The 22,756-nt window shown below is 43.6% G+C and overlaps 2 protein-coding genes across 16 annotated transcripts in view; one reads left to right on the top strand and one right to left on the bottom strand.

Annotated features, from left to right (window-relative positions):
- The window catches only part of LOC310757736 (semaphorin-3D-like), a 52,130-nt gene extending 51,449 nt beyond the window's left edge, over positions 1–681 (bottom strand). For 8 of the 11 annotated variants that reach the window (XR_014545446.1, XM_083603313.1, XM_083603321.1 and 5 more), the window contains exon 1: positions 561–662. The gene's annotated coding sequence lies outside the window, so the exon portion shown is untranslated. Of the gene's footprint in view, positions 1–560 lie in introns of all 11 variants that reach the window. The other 3 variants (XM_083603319.1, XM_083603314.1, XM_083603317.1) reach the window with 2 other exon arrangements.
- A 325-nt stretch (positions 682–1,006) lies between these two features.
- The window catches only part of TEX264 (testis expressed 264, ER-phagy receptor), a 159,223-nt gene continuing 137,473 nt past the window's right edge, over positions 1,007–22,756 (top strand). For 2 of the 5 annotated variants that reach the window (XM_083603537.1, XM_083603534.1), the window contains exons 1-3: positions 1,007–1,120; positions 6,096–6,172; positions 8,690–8,978. In XM_083603537.1, coding sequence (XP_083459663.1) covers positions 8,721–8,978 — 258 coding nt within the window. In that variant the 5' untranslated portion in view covers positions 1,007–1,120; positions 6,096–6,172; positions 8,690–8,720. Of the gene's footprint in view, positions 1,121–1,338; positions 1,421–3,871; positions 4,076–6,095; positions 6,173–8,689; positions 8,979–22,756 lie in introns of those variants that run through there. The other 3 variants (XM_083603536.1, XM_083603538.1, XM_083603535.1) reach the window with 3 other exon arrangements.

Genomic DNA, 22,756 nt, shown 5'->3' with positions numbered 1-22,756 from the left:
TTTTTTGAAACATAAAATCATTCAATAAAAATTATTTAAAAAAAATATAGAAACTGACACTGATCCAAAGTTGTGGATCAGGGCAAGTTGTAAGCGAACTCTCCAACTGGATAGGCTATTTTAGCTTAGGCAAGCAATTCAGTTTTAAATTTGCAAATATGTAAGCACACAAATTAGCAATTGCCTAGGGCTGACACAGTGTCTAGACTGCCTGGGCACGAGAACCAACCCTGAATGTACTTGTTCTCTTCTCCCCAGACTGGTTTGCTATCTGCTAGGTTCAATCTTCTGCTATAAGGCCCTAAACCTTCTTTTCCTGGCAAAGTTCCTGAAGAGCCTCATGGCAAGCAGAAATCCTACAGGTGCAGCAGCACTGTTCAACAGGGTGGCAGGGATGGGTAAAGCTGAACTTGCTGAATTGCTGCTTGTTAAGCCAAGGACTCCGGCTCAAAACTTAATGGTAGCTACTGTATTCTGAATTGGATTGAGGTTGCGACTCCAGAGGCTTAAAGCTGCCTTTTCCTTAGTCAGGGCTCCCCTACTCTTCTTTTAACAGCTACCTGAGAGGAGGATATATTAGCCAACGAAGCTTTTCCTTGCGCAGAACTGAAGAGACGTGGGAAGGCGACACCTGCTGAATTTCCTACTGTCTGAGGCGGTTGAGAGGCAAAGGGCGACTGTGAGGTAAATAAAATAAAATATAAGTGGAAACTTGACGGCGGCCCATTTCCCCTCACGTACAATCGAGGTACTTGGAGACGGTGAGGCGGCTGCTATAAAACAACCTCCTTTAATAAAAACAGGCGGAGGAAGCGCTCTCTCAGCAACGTAGCCACCCTGAACCGCCGCCGACGCCGCTTCCTCGGCGGCTGCTTCCCTTTCCCGCCCTGTGGCGCTGAGGCCACTTGCCCTCATACTGGCGGCAGCGGCTTCCCGCCGACGTCGAGCTCCACCCCATCCCGCGGGGCTGAGCCCGGCGCGGCGCGCTCCCGGATTGGGGCGAGGACGCGCCTCCCAACCGCCGAGCCAGGCGCGCCCCCGAGGTTTAGCCTCAGCCCGTGACTGAGGCGGGAGCTGCCAGTTGAGTCCCGAGCGCCGGCTCCGCTCTTCCTGCTGCTGTGTGAGTTGGGGGGGCGGGCGGGAAACAGAGAGAGCCTCGCAGGGAGGAGGTGGTGTTTGGAACTGAGGAGATCCCGGTCACTGGATTCCGCGGTCTGGGGTGGGGTGGGGGGGGAGGCGTAAGAAGGGAGGGGGCCGAAAACCAGAGGAGATCCCAAAGGAATCTGTTTCCTGTGCCATAGACGGCAGTGGATTGCTGCTGCGGGGGGGAGGCGGAGCGGGGGAAGGAGGATTCGCGAGAATGGATCCCCACGATGTTAGCTGACACCCCTTGGAAGATCTTGAGGAAGAGTCGGGGGCGGTGAGAGTGGAAACCTTTGAAGGAGGAGTGGAAGGGGCTGATCCTTGGCACCGAAGGGGTTTTTTTGGGAAGTCTGCCAGTCAGTGGATTGATGAGGAAGAAAGTGACACCATGGAAGATAGGAGGACATTAAACCAGCGTGTGTCTTAGTGGAGGAGATTGTCTTGCGTGGATCCTAGTGGAGGAGAGAGTGGGCTCCCTATCGAACCCTATGACTAACACCTGCTACACATATACAAACAAATACATGATAGCTTCTGTTTCTGAACGGGGAAAGTAATCTGGAAAGGTGGGGGGTGGGGAGATGCAAAACCGGCTGGAATACATTTGTAGTAGAAGCAACCAACACTCCATGTGGATGTGGCGCTAGCTGGGTATGGTGGATTGCAATGGAAACGGGAATAGTTTGGATCCCAATAATAAGAGATCTTGGGAAGCACACCTTTTCTAACTGCTATAGACCAGTGGAGGCTTCATGTGCGTACATCTGGTACAGTATTAGTAATACTGTATTATTGGATCCCAATAATAAGAGATCTTGGGAAGCACACCTTTTCTAACTGCTATAGACCATCTGGACCATCTAACTGCTATACATCTGGTCCAGTAAATACAGTATTAGTAATATGCCTTGTTCTAAGTGGCTCTCAAGATCATACTGTAGGATGAGGGTTTTCTTTAGCAAACGAAAAGCACCAGCCCAAACAATCCTTTAATTTCTGTTTAAAGTGGAATCTAGGGAAGAAATAAACAATAGACATGCAAATGAGGCTCTCAGGTTTGCCCATTTTTGCTTCTCTCAATACAGTAACTGGTTTGAAACTCCTTGATGGTTAAAAGCATAGGAGGATAATGTAAAGTAACTGTAACAAGTACAACTTCAATTCAATTTAAGTGGTAACTTTCAGAGCCTCTGCATCGCAGGTACAGCTTTTAGTGCTAAATTTTTGCTTGTTGCACAGCTAAGGCACAAGAACCCCCCCCCCCCAAACTGAAAGAAAGATGGCAAACCTAGCAAATCTTGGGGTGTGTGAGGAAATTAACATCCTTGCCTCACTGCCACCCTAGCATTTTCATTAATTAATTCATCTTTTATTTGTTTGCATACTTGGAAGTATGCATAGGATTGCAGCCATGTGTCCCAATCTTAAGCATGTTTACTTGGAAGTAAATCCCTCTGAATTTAATTAAGATTTGCTCTCCATCATTAATACAACTGATTTTTCTTCTCTCAAGCATTTTTAAACTAAATATATTTTTCAGCTTCTTGCATCATATTCTGGAAGGATGTGGGCTCAAAGTTTTTGTTTACAGTCTGAGTGTTTCACCTGGCTATAAGACAAGGATGGGAGCCTCTGTCTGCCATTGATATTATTAATTAATTAATTAATTAATTAATTAATTAATTATAGCCTGCCCATCTGGCTGGGTTTCCCCAGCCACTCTGGGCGGCTTCCAACAAAGATGAAAAATATATTAAAACACCAGTCATTAAAAACTTCCCTAAAACAGGGCTGCATTCAGATGTTTTCTAAATGTCATATAGTTGTTTATCTCTTTGACCTCTGATGGGATGTTTTCTAAATGTCATATAGTTGTTTATCTCTTTGACCTCTGATGGGAGGGCGTTCCACAGGGTGGGTGCCACTACTGAGAAGGCCCTGTGCCTGGTTCCCTGTAATTTGGCTTCTCACAGTGAGGGAACTGCCAGAAGGCCCTTGGCGCTGGATCTCGGTGTCCGGGCAGAACGATGGGGGTGGAGACGCTCTTTCAGGTGTACTGTGCCAAGGCCGTTTAGGGCTTTAGAGATCAACACCAACACTTTGAATTGTGCTTGGAAACGTACTCCCATCCTCACTGATTGGGCAGTTCAGGGGGATTGATACTTGGGAAGTGGCTTGAAATGTTTAGCTGATGTAACATGATTTAAATGCCCTTCCAACTCCCCTATTATCCAGTAGTTTAGGGCCTTGGGAAGGTGCATTGGCTTTCACAGATCACATTTGAATGGAAAATCCCTGTTTATGCTGGCTAGGAAAACCGGGTGGACAAGTGCTAATAACCTGGTTTATAACCAGTACTGCTGTTTTGATTACATTGTGGACTAGTCCCAAAGGTTCATTTGACTGTGGTTTTTTAGTCTTTATTTGCAGTTGTAGCAATCTGTTTCTGTCTTGGCAATTAGCACTATGGATGTCACAAATGGAGGATTATGGTTCATCTAGGTGGAGTTTGAGTTTTCCATGCAAGACTCTGGTAAAAATATTTGGGCTCTTGATCACGCCGCTCCATAGCACAAAGATGACACATAGAGATACTTGCTTCTAAATAAATCCTGTTCCAAAGGTTTTGTTTAAACCATTCCTAGTTCTTTAAGGAATTGTTGTAAAAGTGCATGCTGGCTTTATGAGCGTGCACGAGCACTGTGATCTCATCAAGCTGGTACACATGAACCAGGAAGTAGAATACAGCTGAAATAAACAGGATCAGCTGGGAGAAACCAAACAGCTCTATGAGAAGAGGGATGAATGTAATTGTGTAGCAGGTTTATTTTCCAGTAGCTAACAATAGCAACTGAACTTAAATACTTGGTGATATTTTCTGCTTTTCATACAACGCTGAATTCAGGAGCCTTGATTATATCAGTTCTCTAGAGTAAGTTCTCTCTCTCTCTCTTGTTTGTGTAGAATGTGTTGTATCTAGGGAATATATTATCAGTGTCTCAGGTTTTTCTAGGGAATATATTATCAGTGTCTTAGGTTTTTCACCCTGAATTAGAAATAAAAGCATGAAGGGTTAAAATCCATTTATGTAGGTTTAAACTGAGATGAACTGGCTGTTGTTATCACCATTAAAAGGGAATGCAGAACCTATTCCTAGTTAAACAGTGACAATTGTACAGAACAGGATCAGATTGGAATTAAACTGCAACTCAAATTACTGGTATGCTGTCTTTAAACTAAACTTATTTACTTGCTTATTTAAAATGGTATCCTGCCATTCTTGTCAAAGACAACCCACAGTGGCTTACATCATAGAAATTAAAATGTAAGCAATCCTGGTGAAGCTAAGCAGATCTAAGGTTGGGTGGTGCCTAGAAGTGGGGGTTGCTTGTGGGATCCCTGTGTAAGTAAGCCTCCTGGAATTATTGAAAGAAAGTTGTGCTATGAATGTTAGAGAATTTAGTGTGTGCTCATTTTCTTTTTGCAGGAAATACACAGTGCAAAAAAGCCTCAACTTTTTAAAAACTGATGTAGAAGTTAAAACAAAAACCTCAGTGTTGCTAAGTATTTTCACATTTACTTCTTGTCAGAATTAAAAGTTTCTGAATTACTGAAACCACTGGATAGAGACAAGAAAATGAGTTTGTTATACATACATATTAGTTCTGTGCATATTTGTGGAGAAGTGAGTGTATATATCATATAAGATTTCAGCCTTACTTTGACAGTGTCGCTTGCAACTATTGTAATTGCACTATGAAATGCTTGTGTTTATAGTTGTGCTACCTTCTTATTGTTACATTTAATGTTCAGATCTTGATCTTTCCAGAGGCATCTGGTTGGTCGTTGTGGGGAACAGGATGCTAGACTAGATAAGCGTTTGGTCTGATCCAGAGGACTCTTGTTCTAATGTGGGGCCTCATATGTGGGGTTTTTTGTTTGTTTGCTTGGGAGGAAGAAGGAGAGGCAGGGCAGATTTCCCCTTGTTTTCCCATTTCTTTCTTTGCATGCTCCTTACTCTGCTGTATCTGAGGAGGTGTGTGCGTGGAAATGGTCTTTTCTGTGCATATCACTTGCTTGATCTGGAACCTTGTCTATCACTTGGCTGCAGGCGTGAAACTCGGCTTTATTTCACCTGTGTCAAATACCCAGTTTGGCACCCCCGAAGCGCATTTGCGTACACATACAGAGGCTGGGAGCCTCGGTGGCGCTCCTCTGGAGGCTTCAACTGGGGCAAAAAAAAAAAAAAAAGGCTAGCATTCCCCCCCGCCCCCCGTAGCTAGGACTCTGCTTGACTGTATAACTAAATGTGGTTTCTGTCTGTCCACACTGCGTTATTTAGTTTCAACAGGATAAGTGTTGGGAGGTGTATTCAGATATTCACTCTTATAAAAGCAGTGCACTGAAGATAGAGGCCTGAACACAGATGGGCATTGGGAGTTGCATCTTACTCATCCCTGGTTCATGCTAATGCTCCAAAGCCAGCCTGCCTTGGTACAGATCTTATTCCTTGGACTTGAGCACATGGCTCCATGTAGAGTTTCACTGTGGGGGGTGGGGTGGGAGTTTAAATGAAAATCATGAAATCTTATGGTGCTCGCACTGGAAATATGCATGGATTTAATACAACTTTTCTTCAAGTTGGAATTACTTTGGGTTTTGGAGCTTTGTTGGGAAAGAGGTTTAACAATGACAAGACACTTGCAGGAGATAATTGGTGGGCAGTGAAACAGTTAAATGCCTATCCACCAATTTGCCTCCTGAAAATTGTTTTCCACTTCTCTATGTTAGGATTGCAAAGGATCCACAGGTTTAGGAACCACTCTGGACACAGTGCCCCTTGTGCATATTGGGGAAGAAGTGCAGGTTTTCTGGCCATGGTGCTCTCCTACTGAACTTCAATTTAGGGAAAATAGGTCACTTCAATAAGAATTTATTTTCTTCTTTTTCAGAGGCACAAATCCTGGATCAAAGATCCCTGGGAGAGACAATGAGCTATTGCTAGACTGCCTATACTGCTGATTTTCAGGTTTGTACAAAGTGCATCTCCCTTGAGGAAATTTTGGGCTTTGGTTCCAATTATATGGTTCCTAAAAAGAGACTGACAAGTGTCAGCTTTATTTCTGTGTCTTAAACAAGAAATAGATAATGTTTTTATCACAAATGTCCTGCTTTGTGGTTCAAGACTCAGCTGGTCAAATTCACTTAATGTTAAATGCACTTAAATAGTAGGAGGCAGTTATGCTGAGCAATGGTAACTATTCTGGAAATCTGGTGAACTACAAGGATGCAATTAATACTAATAATGTTGGCGCATGGAGCATTTTGAATAAATGTTAAGGCTATCAAGTATGGGAACTTTTAAGTGAGAAGAGGATAGGACAAAGGCGATTTAAAGAGAAAAAGAGTAGTATACTGAGATGCATCATAGCAAGGGTCCATTACCCACTGGCTTAAAAGACAACGAGAGGATCACCAAACAGATGCCTGCTGTGTTCCAGTAACAATTAGATAGTCTAAAGCAAATATTGAATACACTCCGGGTCTGCATCAGTTCAAAGTCTTCAACATTTTACATAATCACAGTTTTTGCATCACAGGCTTTGTGGTATAAGTAACTATACTATCTAATAGTCTTTCCACAAAAATGATGGAGACTGGAAACAATCTTTTTTAGAAATGCAATGCTAAGTTCATGAGGAAGCAAATAAGTTCATTGCAGGAGCTGTAAGAAAGTATCTCAAGCTGCTTGAATTTGAGTCCAAGGGAAGAGATTCGGGCAGCACATACTTTTCCAGTAAGATATTATAAATGCTAGTATAAAATAAACTGTGACATTTTTCAAGGGCAAATCAGATTTCTTTTCCACAGTTGTCCTTGCTCTCTGCTGATCTCACGAGGGTGGATAGTAGCCTGATCACATTGCAGTTTATACTAAGATGTGGTTTTTATTAATTGCCAAACAGAATGAACAGTTGCTTAGGTATAATTCATTTGTTTCTAAGTAGGTTCTATGTTAAAGGACCACATCTAAATTCAAAAATCAAAGCTGATTCATAAAGACCATTTTGGAAAAACAACAACTTGGGTCATTCCATGTTACTCCCACTCCCACCCCTGGCCTGGTATTCTTGGTTTTTGCCTCCTTGCAAGGCACACAACACTCACCCCCACTTGATAATTAATCACTACTTCTGACCTTTTTTCTCGGAATCCTCAGATTGATTTTATGTTGCCTTTTTTTCAGCAACTGCATTTTACTGCAGCTGTTCATGCCATATGAACCAGCAGTGCAATACATTTACTGTTCTGGTGAGAGTGGCTTCAGTGTTGCTGAACCAGTTTTGGCACCCTTTTCTCCACCTCCCTCCCTCCCTCCCTCCATCTTTGAGCTTACAGAGGATATGTAGGAAAAAAGTTTTGTCTTCCATTTTATTCCCATTGACTAAGCGATCATATTAATGATGGTCACATTATTTCTAATATTTTTGGATACTCTTACTTGGTGAGCACCTGCAGAGCACCAAATGAAAATGCTGCTATCTGTGCTAATTTCTTGTATGGATAAAGGAGAATTAGGCATAAAAGTACAGGGAGATGAGCAGCAAGAGGGGTGACTGAAAGTGAAACACAGTGGACACTAGGTGGAGGTTTAGGGATGCAAGGGAATATGTGGAACATTGTGAAGGAGGTGCCAAAAGCCCCTGATAGCTGTCTTCCTTTGCCTTTACCATCACCCCATGCACACACAATTCTCTTAACTCATGGCCGTTCCAGTTCCATATATGGGATTGACATTCTATGAGGAGTTCCCAGTGTGCAGTTTGCCTGGGGTTGTTGGGTCCCCTTTAGGGACTGCTGAGGCTGAAGCCAATTGCAGACTGACCAAGAATGAACAGTGATGTTGGATAAGGTCAAGGCAGTTCTGACATAAAAGCTGGGATTCAGTGAAAGGGACCAAAAATGTATTTTTGAAATACTCTGTGGGTCAGAGAAACATTGTGTATGTATCTGACACTCACTGTCTGTGCATGGCTATCTGGATTGGTGCACCTATGCCAGGCTTCCTCAACTTTGGCCCTCCAGATGTTTTGAGACTACAGTTCCCAGCATCCCTGACCACTGGTCCTGCTAGCTAGGGATCATGGGAGTTGTAGGCCAAAAACATCTGGAGGGCCGAGCTTGAGGAAGCCTGACCTATGGCATCTGGATTGGTGCACATATGCATTTCAAACATCACTTAGATTCTCCTTATTGAGCTTCCCAGCTGCATGGAGTACAGGCGTACATTGTAGACAAGTGACTTACAATATGTTATTCTATGCAGTGTGTCCCTTGAGCAGCAGTGGCAAATAATTTCAGTACAGCAGTGACCTGTAAACATGAACAATTCCATTACAACACTGCCTTGCAAATGCAAAGGTTTGCAGTGTGGATCTGAGTCATATTTTCTTTGGGAAAACTTTCCCTAAACTTATCTGTTACTCTAGGAAATATCCATTTGCATTATGATTACCTAATTTTTGTCCTCCTCTCTTGTCCTTAGTTGATTCCTGCAGTGTGAGGCACCTGGAGTCATGGCAGACTGGCTGCTCATTGGATTGTTTGCTGCACTGGTTGCGCTTCTGCTGTTGACGCTCTTTGGCTTTGCTGTTTATTCGGGGCTCTTCACAGAAGTGATTGTGAGTGCTGGTTTGCCCCCCTTCGGCAGCATCACTGTGGCATATAAATTCCAGGTGGGGCCTTATGGTGACTCTGGAAGGCTGTTTACGGAGAGCTGCAGCATCTCTCCAAGGCTGTGCTCCATTGCTCTCTACTATGACAGCCCTCACACGGTAAGTCTCAGGGAGAGCTGCTTCTTGTTTGCATCACTGTTAACACAATCATTACAGTGGTGCCTCGCAAGACGAAATTAATTCGTTCCGCAAGTTTTTTCTTCTTGCGAGTTTTTCGTCTTGCGAAGCACGGTTTCCCATAGGAATGCATTGAAAATCAATTAATGCGTTCCTATGGAGACCGCCTGTCCCCGGACCTCTTCTGAAGGCTGGCGGGGGGAGAAGGACTTTTCTCCCCACCGCCAGCCTTCAGAACAGCCTTCTGAAGGCTGGCGGTGGGAAGAAATGCCCTTCTCCCGCCGCCAGCCTTCAGAAGAGTTCCCCCAGGGCTGCCTAGGCTGCGGATAGCAGCCTGCTGCCGCGCGCGAGGGGCGCTCTTAAGCAGAGCGCCCCTCGCGCGGGGCAGACATTTGCAGCTTGGGGAGCCCTGCAGGAGTTCCCTGCAGGGCTCTCCAAGCTGCGGATAGCAGCCTGCTGCCCCGCGCGAGGGGCGCTCTGCTTCAGAGCGCCCCTCGCGCGGGGCAGACATTCGCAGCTTGGGCAGCCCTGCAGGACTTCCCCGCAGGGCTCTCCAAGCTGCGGATAGCAGCCTGCTGCCCCACACGAGGGGCGCTCTTAAGCAGAGCGCTCCTCGCGCGGGGCGGACATTTGCAGCTTGGGGAGCCCTGCAGGAGTTCCCTGCAGGGCTCTCCAAGCTGCGGATAGCAGCCTGCTGCCCCGCGCGAGGGGCGCTCTGACGCAGAGCGCCCCTCGCGCGGGGCAGCAGGCTGCTATCCGCAGCCTAGGCAGCCCTGGGGGAACTCTTCTGAAGGCTGGCGGCGGGAGAAGGGCTTTTCTTCCCACCGCCAGCCTTCAGAACAGCCTTCTGAATGTTGGCGGTGGGGAGGAAAACCTTCCTCCCACCGCAAGTCTTCAAGATAGGTCGGGAACAGAGGAGAAGCGCTGCGCACCTTCCCCTCTGTTCCCGGACCTGTCCTGAAGGCTTGCGGTGGGAGGAGGGTTTTCCTTCCCACCGCCAACATTCAGAATGCTGTTCTGAATGTTGGCGGTGGGGAGGAAAAACCCTCCTCCCACCGCAAGCCTCGGGAACAGAGGAGAAGCGCTGCGCGCCTTCTCCTCTGTTCCCGGACCTCCCACCGCAAGCCTTCAGGACAGGTCCGGGAACAGAGGAGAAGGCGCGCTGCGCTTCCCGCTCTCCCCGGAGATTTCCCTGTGGGCTTTCATCTTGCGAAGCAAGCCCATAGGGAAATTCGTCTTGCGAAGCCGCTAAAAAATCGGAAAACCCTTTCGTCTTGCGGGTTTTTCGTTTAGCGAGGCATTCGTCTTGCGGGGCACCACTGTATTTGAGTACCAGGAAAATCTATTTTCTGATATGTTAGATCTGAAGTAGATCTTAGACTTTGGGAATGTACACTATGAGGAATAGGAATTTACTTAAGAATAATAATGTGCACACTCATGTAATGGATGAGTTGAGTAGCCTTGTGGTAAACTTGCAGTGATTTACCTTTATGATCATACTGTATATGCTGTAACTTACATACCAGACATGATCCTGTAAACAGATGTGATGCTTTGTATTTTTATTAATTACTGTGTATAGTGAATTATTTATATTTTTGTATTTGGGGGTTATGCTTTTAAACCAATATGTTTTATAGTTGAAGATTGTGTTTATCTGAATATATTTATGCTTCTTTATTTTTTGGTGGGTAGGAAATATTGCACCTGCTGAATTTCTGCCTGTTGTGTGAAAAGCACAAAGCCTCTTGCAAGAAGAAGGTGTAAAGTGAAAATACTTGGAAAAGGGTGCAGGATCTTTTGAAAGCAGCTAAGGAGAGATGGTCTGCTCAAGTATCAGAGAGGCGAACTATTATATACATATCTATATATTCCATTGTGTTTAAATGCTAATATTACCATAGACAGTAGCAATTTGGCTTATTGGTTCATTATCTTGGAGTGGGTATTCCCATGGGTGGCTGAATACTACTGTATTTCTTTCATTTTCCTAGTCCTCTAGGTGCTGAGAAGTGGTGCTGTCATAAAAGAACATATTACAGGCAGTTTTAGTAAAATACAGAGCTTGCATGTCACTATCCAGACCTTTATATAAGAGGGGTTTTTTTCTTGTAGGGGCTGTGTGTTCAGCTTCTCTTTTCGGACTTTTGATGTTGGCCACAATCCAGAAAATTGCACAGCTATTGTGTCAAGCAGGGCCTTGAATTTTCTTTAGAAGACTTTTGCAACGACTGAGTTTCAACAGCCATCTGCAATGCAGTGTATGTGGCTGCTATGGCAGGGAAAATCTAATGGCCCATTGGGGATACACAGACCTTTGCATACACCCCTAAAGAGCACTCTTTATTTTGCATATTGTATTTACAGAGGAAAAATGTATCTAAACCTGGATTCATCTGTTGAAACAATCTGTTATAGTTGGGCTTTTGACAGCCTGATTAAAAAACAAACAAAAAACTTCAAAACCAACCACAACGTTGTCAGAAAAATAGGGTTGTGCGCTTGTTTGTGGCATAAGCACTTCCTGTTACACTAGCACAGCCTGTGTAATTTTCTGATCAACAGCTTTGAAGAAGCACGTATGCCAGAGAAGCTACCAGTTGAGTTTTTCTGCTAGTGCATTGATCTAAGGACACAGGGCTGAGCAAATAGAGGAGTTGTCAGTGTAGCACATTTTCCAGGTAATAGTAATTATTAGCTGAACCAGTTTTGGTTATTCCATTGTGAGCAAGAGGTCATTCCATCTGAAGTAATTTCAGATGATGAAATGTCTGCTTCTGGCTTTTCCTACCCTTTTTCTGGTACTTGCAGATTAAAAATAATTTTTAAGCTGCCCTTCATCACAGAGCAATGCAAGAGAGGGTACCTTATAGTAGTTAAAACCAAGGAGGAGGAAGAGGAATGATGATGATGTTGAAAGGGAGTAGATAATGCCAGAGTGAAGTCGGGAATAATAACATTTGAAAATCCAGCCAAGTCAATTAACCTCTCATATTTTTTTAATTTTTAAAATGGTATTTGCAGTCCTCCTTTCTTCCAAAGGGCAGCATACATGGCTGGGAACTTGAATTGAGATCTCCCAGACCCTAGCGTGAGATTTAATCTGTTACATTTACGCTGCTTCTGTTGGAATAAGTGAGATTTCTATTGTGCTAGAAATGCATCAAAGTTGGTGCCAATTATAGTTCAAGGATGAGAGCATTCTATAATTGTGGCAGCCCCCAAAAGTAAGACTTTTACTCTGTTGGTTTTGGTGTGATGTGGTGTGGTGTACTTAGTTACTTAGTTACTTACTTTATTTATAATTCTAACACTCAGAAGAAGAACATGGCAGCTCTTTGGCGTTTCTAGAGATTCTGCATGGGGAATGAAGATTCTGTCTCCAGTGTCTAAACTGAAATACCTGCAGGACAGAATGAGACACGGTTGAACTTAGAGTTTACACTATTTAATTAATGAATTAAAGCTGTAACCCTGTACTTACTTGCCTGAGAGAAAGACTCATCTAACGCCATAAGACTTAGGTTTGAGTAGACCTATATAGGGTCACTTTGTAAATGTATTCATGTATTCGTCCTCCCACTTTTCATAAATAAATAAATAAATGGAACAGTATAAATCCCATAGCCCTTATAAAACTACCGCTAACTATTTCAATAGTTACCTGTTTAAAATCTCTCTTCATCTTCAAAAACTTTATTGGAGGCCTTTGAAGGATCCCTTGAAACGTAAGGTTTCTTCATCACTTCATCACTTAAGTGTAGCACATCTCCCTTCTTTTAAACAAAAACATTCAAATAAATGTTCTCAGTATTCTGTTGCAGCTCCTGCCTTCTTTATCAGAGACCATCTCTCTGTGACATTTTCAAGTGTGATCTCAGCTGTGGATATTTTTGATTCCTTGCACAAGAGTAGAAGGTGAAACGCATTTAGCAAAAAGAATCTGTATATAGAAGAGAGTCGGGGAGGCAGCAAAGGGACGTAAATAACCTTCCATACTAACCACATTGTTTGTATTGTAAATACAAAGGACTTACAGAGAGAGAGAGAGATTAGTCCTGCCTGCTGTGAAAAGTGTGTGTCTATCTCTGGCATCTCTTTATCTTACTGGAATAATATAGTTATTCAGTGTAAGTCAAGGAATCAGGAAGCAAAAGACCATTATGCTTAATCTTCAACCAATGTTTGATTGAAACTTGCACGGAAAGAGTTTCTAAACACTTTTAAGACAGTAGCTGATTGGGACAGCACTAGTTTCTCTTGCACGTGGTCTTTGCTCTTCTTTTCCAGACCCTGTGCACTCTTCCCCCTTCCCTCCACCACTAGAGGTTATTTTGCAAATGCAGCAAGTTTGACTGGTCCGTTGTTGCTAAAATGATATAAATTTGAATTTCTGCCTCTTCTAACTGGGCACTACCATCAGTGTATTTTTGAAGCTGAGGTATTATCCTGAAAGCATTTGTAGAGGCAGAGGAATTTTTTTGGGATTTGGCCTTGTGATAAGGGATTATTATTTGTAATTTGTAATCTGCTCATTCTAGTTATTCGGTAAGTTTTGTGGTCAAAAAATGAAGTTACCTGCCTTCAATATCTCAGCTGTGTTGCTGTCATCTGCCAGTGTTCATCTGTTGTTACACCAATGTAGAGGAGTCTGCATATGTAGCTTAAAGTGTCTGCAAGCCAATTTTGTTTCAAGCTCCTTTAAGCAGATAGGTATTATTTATTTATTATCCAAAGATAGTGGGGTGGTTCACAACATAAAAATACAATAAGGTAAAGGTAAAGGGACCCCTAATCATTAAGTCCAGTCACGGACAGCTCTGAGGTTGCAGTGCTCATCTTGCTCTATAGGCTGAGGGAGCCGGCGTTTGTCTGCAGACAGCTTCTGGGTCATATGGCCAGCATGACTAAGCTGCTTCTGGCGAACCAGAGCAGCACACGAAAACGCCGTTTACCTTCCTGCCGAAGCGGTACCTATTTATCTACTTGCATTTTGATGTGCTTTCGAACTGCTAGGTGGGCAGGAGCTGGGACCAAGCAACGGGAGCTCACCCCATCCTGCGGATTCGAACCGCTGACCTTATGATCGGCAAGCTCAGTGGTTTAGACCACAGCACCACCCGCTGTGAGAACACAAAATACATAATAAAAACAAGAACAAGAAACTAATAAACCCTCCTCCCACAAGCACAATTAAAAGGACATAGAACATTAATCAGCCAAAGGTCTAGTTAAAGGAAAATGTTTTTACCTGGTGCCTAAATATGTAATGAAGGCACCAAGTGAGCCTCTAGGGAAAGCATTCCACAAGTAGGGAGCCACCACAGAATAGGTCTGTTACCATGTTTCCATCCTCTGGACCTCATGCCCCAATCTGATTTAAGAATTAAAGCATTTGGCAGAGCTGGAGTTATGAGTTCAAGTTCTTCATCTGATGGGGAGGGCCGGAACAAGTGTTGGAATGACCATAGCTGGTTTTTAAGCAATAGCAGGAGGGAAGTGAGGTTGCAGGTACAAAGTTGGTATGCATAATCATTTTCATAATGACCTGGACTACTCGTGCCACATAAACACACACTGCAGTATAGGCAGTTCTCTGGAAACATTGTTAATTACAGTGGCTTTTTGCAGGTACACCATGTTATATAGTTTTGAGAATGCAGAAAGCAAAAAACATGTTCATTGTAGGAATGCAATCAAGAGCAAATACTGTTAACTACATGTTAGATTCATAAACCATATAGTATACAAATAAAACAAAAAATAGCTCTGAATATATATCTGGAATCTTTTGCAGAGTTGCTGATTTCCAGGGTTTCATTTTCATCATTGAGATAATAAAAGATTTGTTATAGCTGTGTCTGCAAAATTCCTTTCATTTTTTAAAAAACACGCTCATCTTTCTGTGGTTTGGAGCATCCTCCAAAATTTCTTAGGATTTCACATACATGACTAAGTTACTGTACCTGTCTGTTTACAAAAGTTATGTTAAATAGTTTTATCAGCATTCCTACAGGTATAGTGTTCTGCAGCTATTAGGGTTGATACTCACTCTACTACTGATGTTTTCCATCCAGTGTTCTAATTTAGCAGTGTGTGAGCTTTGCAGTCATTATGACTGCTGGTAGAGATATTTTTCTGCTGAGTCCTAGATATCCCTGAATCAGTGTATGTTGTATTGGCAGAGAAGTGGAAAACTACCAGATCAGGCTCCTGTGTCTTTTCTTTCTTTTCTGCTGCTAAATGTGAGAGGACCTGAATCTGAATTGGTCTTGACAGACTAATATTTCCACCATGGTGCCAAGTGTTGGGTAACCTCTGCTTTTGTCAGTCTGGTTAAGGAGTACACAAATTATTTCCTGCTTATATCAGTCTCACTTGATGGATGGACAGACCCCACTAGAAACAGCTCTGTTTGCTTCCCTGAACCTCTCCAAATATTTGAAAAATGGCTTGCTCACAGTTTGTAAAATGTTTACCGTATATTCGGAGGTATTTTTCCTTTCAATATGTTTCCCTGCATGGTGAGGGATGCAATCTTTCTAAGCTAGTCTTGGATGCATAAATGAAGCTATAGGGCCATAAAGTTATCCTATTATTGGAGCCTGTGAGCATTGTTTGGCATCCTCTAGATCTGCCTTTCACCAGCCTGGTGCTCTCCAGACCTTGACTCATATTCCCATAATTCCTGACCATTGGTGATACTGACGGGCGCTTGCAGTATCTGAAGGGTACCAGGCTGTGGAAGGCTGACCTAGGGTATGTCTTCTCATTCTTAAACTAGCTTTAACAAAAAATGACCCTGTTTGCACATAATCCCAAGATAAAGCATGGCTTTAGTGTGTGGACATGTGGATTCCTGGAGAGAAGATGTTCCTCCATGTTCCTCTCCAGTTCTTCTGCTTTGAGCTAAGCCGTGGTTTGTCTTAGTGTGTTGTCAAGAGCAGCAGGACTGGAGTAGGGCGAAGTGGCTGTGATCTACTTCCTGGAAATTTGCTTGCTTATGCACTTGCGCTGTGCTGTGATTTGGCTTAGTATTGTGTGCACACTGAGCCAATGTGTGTGTCTCCAGGAATCTGTGTGGAGAAGAGGGTTAAGGCCATCCAAAACATCATTCTCAGCACCCTCAACAAGCATTAATTTGCAGGATTTTGGGGGGAGGGCGGAAGCCATGACAGTTAAACTGGTATAAAACTGTACTATATAGGGATGCCCTCTTGATTTTGTTTAATGATGGGTATACTTTGAGATCTCTTGTCCTGATTGGTGGCCAAGAGTTCTTCACTTACTTCTAGAGACTTGAGCTCCCAAGATGGTTTTATGGTATAAAGAACAGCTGTGCTCAACTGTTGCTATTTCTGTAGATTTGCAAAGCAGATGGGACAGTGTCCCCAAGGACAGGACTGCGCCGAGTCCTTTGCACTGCAGACAAAGGTCTTCCTCTTTTGCTTTCTCCTGAAAATGACAACAAAGTGGGGATGATTCACATTAGTCAGTAGATAAAATAGTCCTGTTCTAGGTTTTCCACTGGGTAACAGACTTCCGGTTTATTATTATATCTCACCCTGTCTCCAAGTCTCAGGCTGGTTGGCAGCATTTCCGCATCACATTCATTTTCAAAACAGTCTTGAGTGGGAATTAATTCCATGTTATATGTTGGGCAGTGACTTATCCATGGCCACCCACTGTACAGGGATTTGGATGTCGGTCTTCCAGCTTCAGTTCAAACATCAAGTACTGGCCAGCAAAGGACAGTATTTGCAGTCCTTTTCCATTGTATTTTCATCACAGTCTTACAAACTGGGGCATCATTGTTCTCATTTGGCAGAGGATTTGGGATTTTAGGTAATGAAGAAGCAACCCAAATACTTCAGGTGGTTTCAACTAGTTTTTACTCAGAGTAGACTCATTGACATATGTCTGTGCCACAGTGAACTGGGGGAAGCAAATAAAACTGCCTGCCTCCCAGGCTGCTGCTGAAGATCCTAAATGCTTGGCAGAGTTTATTTCCAGTAGACCTTGGCTCTTATGCAGTCACCCTGGAATGCTTTAACTGAAGCCTAGCACCACAACTCCTGCAGCCAACGGATGTGGCAAGCCAAGCTAGACTGAGTAACGCTTGTCAGGCTCTACTTCTCCAGCCATGGAAAGCTTGAGCCAAAAGCCCTCTTGTCAGTTTCTCCTCTGGTTGCTTTGCATTGCTCCAGCAGAATAACTGACTGATATCCTGTCTTGTTGGGAATGAAGGGAAGAAAGTTTGCCCTGCAAACTAAAGAAATCAAAAGCTTTTGACTCTGCGGGAGAAGCCTTGGTATAAAAACCTTCTGTTTTATTTTTTAATTTTTAAAAAAGAATCCTCCCAAATCACATGATTTGTGAATCGCATAAGGAAGGGGTTGGAAAGACTGAGACGGCTTCTGTCCTGTGTATATGCGTGCACATGTGTCTAAGAGGGGTTGCTAGGAAAAAGTGATTTAATAGACTGCCTGGACTAATTTGCAAGGGAGGGGTGGAGGAAAGTTAAGAAAGAGACTCCCCACAGCCTGAGATCACCAAGTCGAAACCTATCATTAGACATCTGCGTTCCAGTGTGTTGTGGGCTTATTTTTTCTAAACGTGAGCACACACATTCCCAGTAATTGCTGAATGTGGGCGGAGCCACTGCAAGAGTCAGTGAAATAACTTTCAAATTTCTACATTAAGACGACTGCTTTGGGGTCTTGGAGGGCTGCTGCTGGGCAAGCCCCCCTTTTTGTTTAAGGTTTCCAAGCCTGTCCTGCAGGTGGATTGCTCTGGTAGACAGCAAGGAGAGCTGCAGGTTCTTCTAAGAGGAGCCTGGGCATTTCTGGCTTTGTCTAGAAAACAGTGGCGTAGCATGGGTTGTCAGCACCCGGGGCAAGGCAAGTAATTTGCGCCCCCTAACCCGTGGATTTTTGCACTCGAGTCTCTTCCACTAGATTAGTTAAAGAAACCCTTACCCCCTAAGAGAGTGAGTGAGCCAGGTAGGAGCAGAGAGCTGCGAGTGTGAGCTAAGCCACTGCTAGAAAATATTGCGCCCCTCTTTTAAGTTGTATAGTTTTTACAGAAACGGAGGCCTAATACAAAGACTCCTGAGCTGAAGTGCTCCAGCAGATAGCATTCAGCTTTGAATCTTGGAAGTAGGGGCTCAAATGCCAGCTTAGCCAGGGACAATGCAGGTGGGTGTAGGACTAGGGGTCAGCAACCTTTTTCATCCGTGGGTTGGTCCACTGTCCTTCAGACCATGTGGTGGGCTGGACTATATTTTTTTTTGGGGGGGGGGATGAACGAATTTCTATGCCCCACAAATAACCCAGAGATGCATTTTAAATAAAAGCACACATTCTACTCATGTAAAAACACGCTGATTCCCAGACCGTCCGCGGGCTGGATTGAGAAGACAATTGGGCTGCATCCAGCCCCCAGGCCTTAGGTTGCCTGCCCCTGGTCTAGGACAAGTTCACCTCTTTTTGGCCTCCATGTGGAGTCTGCAAAATTGACAGTTCAACTTCAGGCATAGTGGTTTGACTTGATGTTAGGAACAGCATCTTTAGGCTGTTACCCAACTGCTGTAGGTCTGAAGTGATATTTTGGGTTGGATTGATGTATTCCTCTACTGTGTTAGTTTCAGGGGACAGGCAGTTGCCATGATGTGAAGGTTATAGCAGATTTATATATGAGGAGACAGCCCACATTAGCAGCGAAGAACAGCTAGGCAGAACAAAGCTGATGGCCAAGGAGATGGCGTAGGCAGACTTGAGTGAGGAAGATCTGGGCTGCCCACAATACATTGCAGAGAATGACCTAAGGGTGGTGGTGTTCTGATCTAAGAAGGCTTTATATGTAGATTTCCCAATCTACTGGAAGCCTGGGCTGAGAGTTGCTCAGTGTCTGGGAATGGGTGCATTGTGTTGCTTCTGTAGGCTGGTTTCCTAACTGGATAATTGATGCTTTTACAGATGGGTCCAATTGGTACCTCACAGCGGCACCTGTAGATTGATAATGAGGATCCTGGACTAGTAGCTAGATAGAAGGCATGGTGATGGGAACTGAGAGTGGAGTCCAGGGGCAACAGATGAACTAATCTTAACTGTACATAGGCTTGATTATGCTGCTTATGCGCTTGCATAGTAAAATAGCAATTGTTCTGAGTGGGACATTTTACCACTGTTTGCCCCTCATTCTCCCCACTTCATTCTCTTGCTGTATGCTATACCCATTTCCTTCTTCTGTTGCTTTGTTAAAGCCAAGAGAGAGATATATATAAATATGTGCAGCTGTTAAATGCTGGCATAGGAGGAGCATAGTGAGTACAACAGAAGGGGAGTATGCATTGCTTCAAAAGTTACTCCATGGCTGTATGAGGGTTATTTATTGAAGGGAGTGGGGGGAACACAGATACTAGGGACGTGACATGTTGGTAGATGCTACCCATGTGATTTCTCCACTATCTGTTCCTTCCATAGACCCCCTGCTAGCAAACAGCCAGCTGCAGTGTTTTACAGCAGGGATTACCAACTTTTTAAAGCCTGTGGGCAAATTTGGATTCTTGAGCTAGTGCTGTGGGTACCGCCCCCTTTGGTTCCCTCCCTGCCTCCCCATCTTCTCTCTCTTTCTTTTTTCCCCTGCCCCCGCGAGACAGAAAGAGGCAAACTGCGTGTATACATGCTTTACTTTTCCAAGGGATCTTGGATAAAAGCAGGGCTTTTTTTCAGCCAGAAGTCAGATCCAGTACAATTAAGCTGAGCCTAGAACAGCACATTGGCATTAAGGATGAGGGTCACTTTCAACTTCTTCCTTCAGCTCTGTTATTTTCTAGGTATAAAAAATAACCACCCTGAGCTCAGAGGCTTTGTGGGCACTAGGAAAGATCTCAAGTGCAACCTTGTGCCCATGACAACCCCTATTTTGGAGACAATGGCTATATTGCAGAGCTGATGGTGAAAATATTTTGACTGGTGCATAGTTAGTAGCCTTCCTAGATCCCTGGTGCCACTAGTTTCCAACATCTGGTAAAGCAGAAGAGATCTGAGGTAGGCAGTTTAACTCCTAAATATAGGAGACCATTTAAATGGCACCTTACGCAGAATACGTTTAATGGAAGCATTGCTAAGGAGTCATTAAAAGGTCTATACCTTTGTAGCTTGTAACACCCTGATTTGTGCGTGGGGCGGGATGGGAGTGTTTACGTGTTTGGTTGTAGCAGTAATAATAATAATAATAATAATAATAATAATAATAATAATGATGATGTATTTATTTATACCCCGCCCATCTGGTTGAGTTTCCCCAGCCACCCTGGGCGGCTTCCAACAAAATATTAAAAATACATTAAAACATTTAAATACATTAAAGCGGTAGAATTACTACAGCTGCACTTCAAGGCAAAATTAGTTGCCCAAGGCGAGAAAATATTTTTTTTTAATGCAACCACATTTAGAGCATCTAAAATTAGCTAAATCAAACTAGCCTTTGGTTCAGTGATGACTCGTAAGTCTTTCTATAGGGTAATGATAGTTGCAGGAATGTGCATCAGACATTATAAAAAAGCAAGATTGGCTACATGGACCTAAATTAATAAAGTGTCTTAAAGGTAAAGGTACCCCTGACGGTTAGGTCCAGTCACGGACAACTCTGGGGTTGTGGCGCTCATCTTGCTCTATAGGCCGAGGGAGCCAGCGTTTGTCTGCAGAATAGCTTCCGGGTCATGTGGCCAGAATGACTAAGCCGCTTCTGGCGAACCAGAGCAGTATACGGAAATGCCGTTGCGTGTCTTATAGGTACTCAAAGTCAGGCCTTTTTTTCAGCTGGAACTCATCAGAACTCAGTTCTAGCACCTCTCAGGCATTCATGGTGAGGTCCGGCACCTCTTTTTCTAGAAAAAATTACAATTACGATTACGATATCTTTATTGTCATTGTCCCTTGCGGAACAATGAAATTGAAAAACTACATAAAACTACCACAAAACTACATAAAACTACTACAAAACTACATAACACATTCAAAAACGCCTAAAAACTCTAAAACCCCATTTTAAAATACACTATACTACAGAGACCCCTTATGCTGCGTTTAGAACCAGAATTTCATTAGCGTAGAAAGTGTTTCTCAGGCGGTTAGTCCTGGCCTTTATAACCCTATACCTTTTTCCAGAAGGCAGAAGCTGAAAGAAATGATTTCCGGGGTGCGTACTATCATGTGCTATCTCTACCGCTTTCTTATGGCACCTGGCAGCATAGATTTGATCTAAGGTGGGAAGAGTGCACCCAATAATTCTCTCTGCAGTCTTTACAACCCTGGATAGCATTGTTTTTTCCCTGGCCGTGCAGCTCCCAAACCACACACACAGACCATAAGTTAGTACGCTCTCCACAGTGCAATGGTAAAATGCCATCAACAGGTCCTTTGAGAGATTGTTTTTCCGGAGGATTCTCAGAAAATATAACCTCTGCTGTGCTCTCTTCACCAGGTCTTTGCTGTTCTCTCCCCAGGTTAGGTCGTCTCTCAACTCCATTCCTAGAAATCGAAACACCAAGACTTGTTCCATGCACTTCCCCTCAATAATAATAATAAAATAGCACTAAGCAGAGTTATTCTAACATAATTTTATTGCACTACAGTCCCATTTTAATATAGTTACATATTTGTTTTTAAATAGAGGGTTAAATTAGTATATACACCCTTCAACTAAAAAGTAATATTTTTGTTTTATAGAAAGATGCAATAGGTCCCCAATGAAGATAGTGAAAATGGTTTACTTGTTTTATGCCCTGTGGCCAAAACAGATACCCTAAACACAGAACCTAGCAAAACACTCAAGGACATATTTACAACATGTGCAGTATAAAATGGTGTCCAGCTCATATTCAAATAATTATCATCAAGAAATACTCAAATTTTCAGCTCTTTACATACAAGTCAAAACAGGTTTGTTTTGCTTCATGGTAATCATCCATGACCATTGGCCATATTATTTAGGGCTGAGGGGAGTTGAAATCCAGCAATGTATGATTTCCAGTTCCAGATCTAAGTTCTTTAAGACAAATACCCTTTAAACGCTACCTTTAAAGCATTTGCAAGTTGGTGTTGTCAACACAGCTGTGGCTTTGCAAAGCCACCGACCTGTCAATTACCTGATGTCACTAGGACACCAGCACCTATTTTTCAAGAAAAAAACAATCCAAGCAAGGCTTGAAGTTACCATCACCAATCAAGCTGACCAGCACTGACTTCAGGCTCTGCTTTCTGCAGGGGACAGCTGCACCAATGAGCGTCCCATACAGAACTTGGTAACCAATCCCAGCTGGCTTGCTCTCACTGCCAGTCAGCTTACTGGAAGTGACAACAAGCCTCCCTTGCCAGTGCACAATTGGCAGCATACTTTCAGGCTCCCAATTTTGCATTAGCAGCTGCATCTCTACCTGTCCCTCACCTGATGTCAGGTGTAGGGCAGGGGTGTGTGGTTTGAGGGAAACAGCTTTGTGGGCTGAGCTGGGACTCATGCCAGAGGTTTACCACCTGAGCTAGGGTATCGTCTGAAGGTGACACATAGAATCGTAGATTTGTAGAGTTGGAAAGAACCACAAGGGTCATCTAGTCCAACCCCCTGCAATGTAAGAATCTGTTGCCCATTGTGGCAAAAGCTCCTCATCTTGCTGAAGCTGAGCCCATCTTCGTATGCTCAGTGTTTGGGTAAGTGCCTGCCTGAGAACCACAAGTATGTTGATTTAACTAAAT

The sequence above is a fragment of the Podarcis filfolensis genome (genome assembly GCF_964270895.1).
Source record: "Podarcis filfolensis genome assembly, chromosome: 2".
In the NCBI taxonomy this organism is placed as follows: Eukaryota; Metazoa; Chordata; class Lepidosauria; order Squamata; family Lacertidae; genus Podarcis; species Podarcis filfolensis.
The sequence above is the reverse complement of the archived record's forward strand: the minus strand, read 5'-3'. Positions and strand labels throughout refer to the sequence as shown.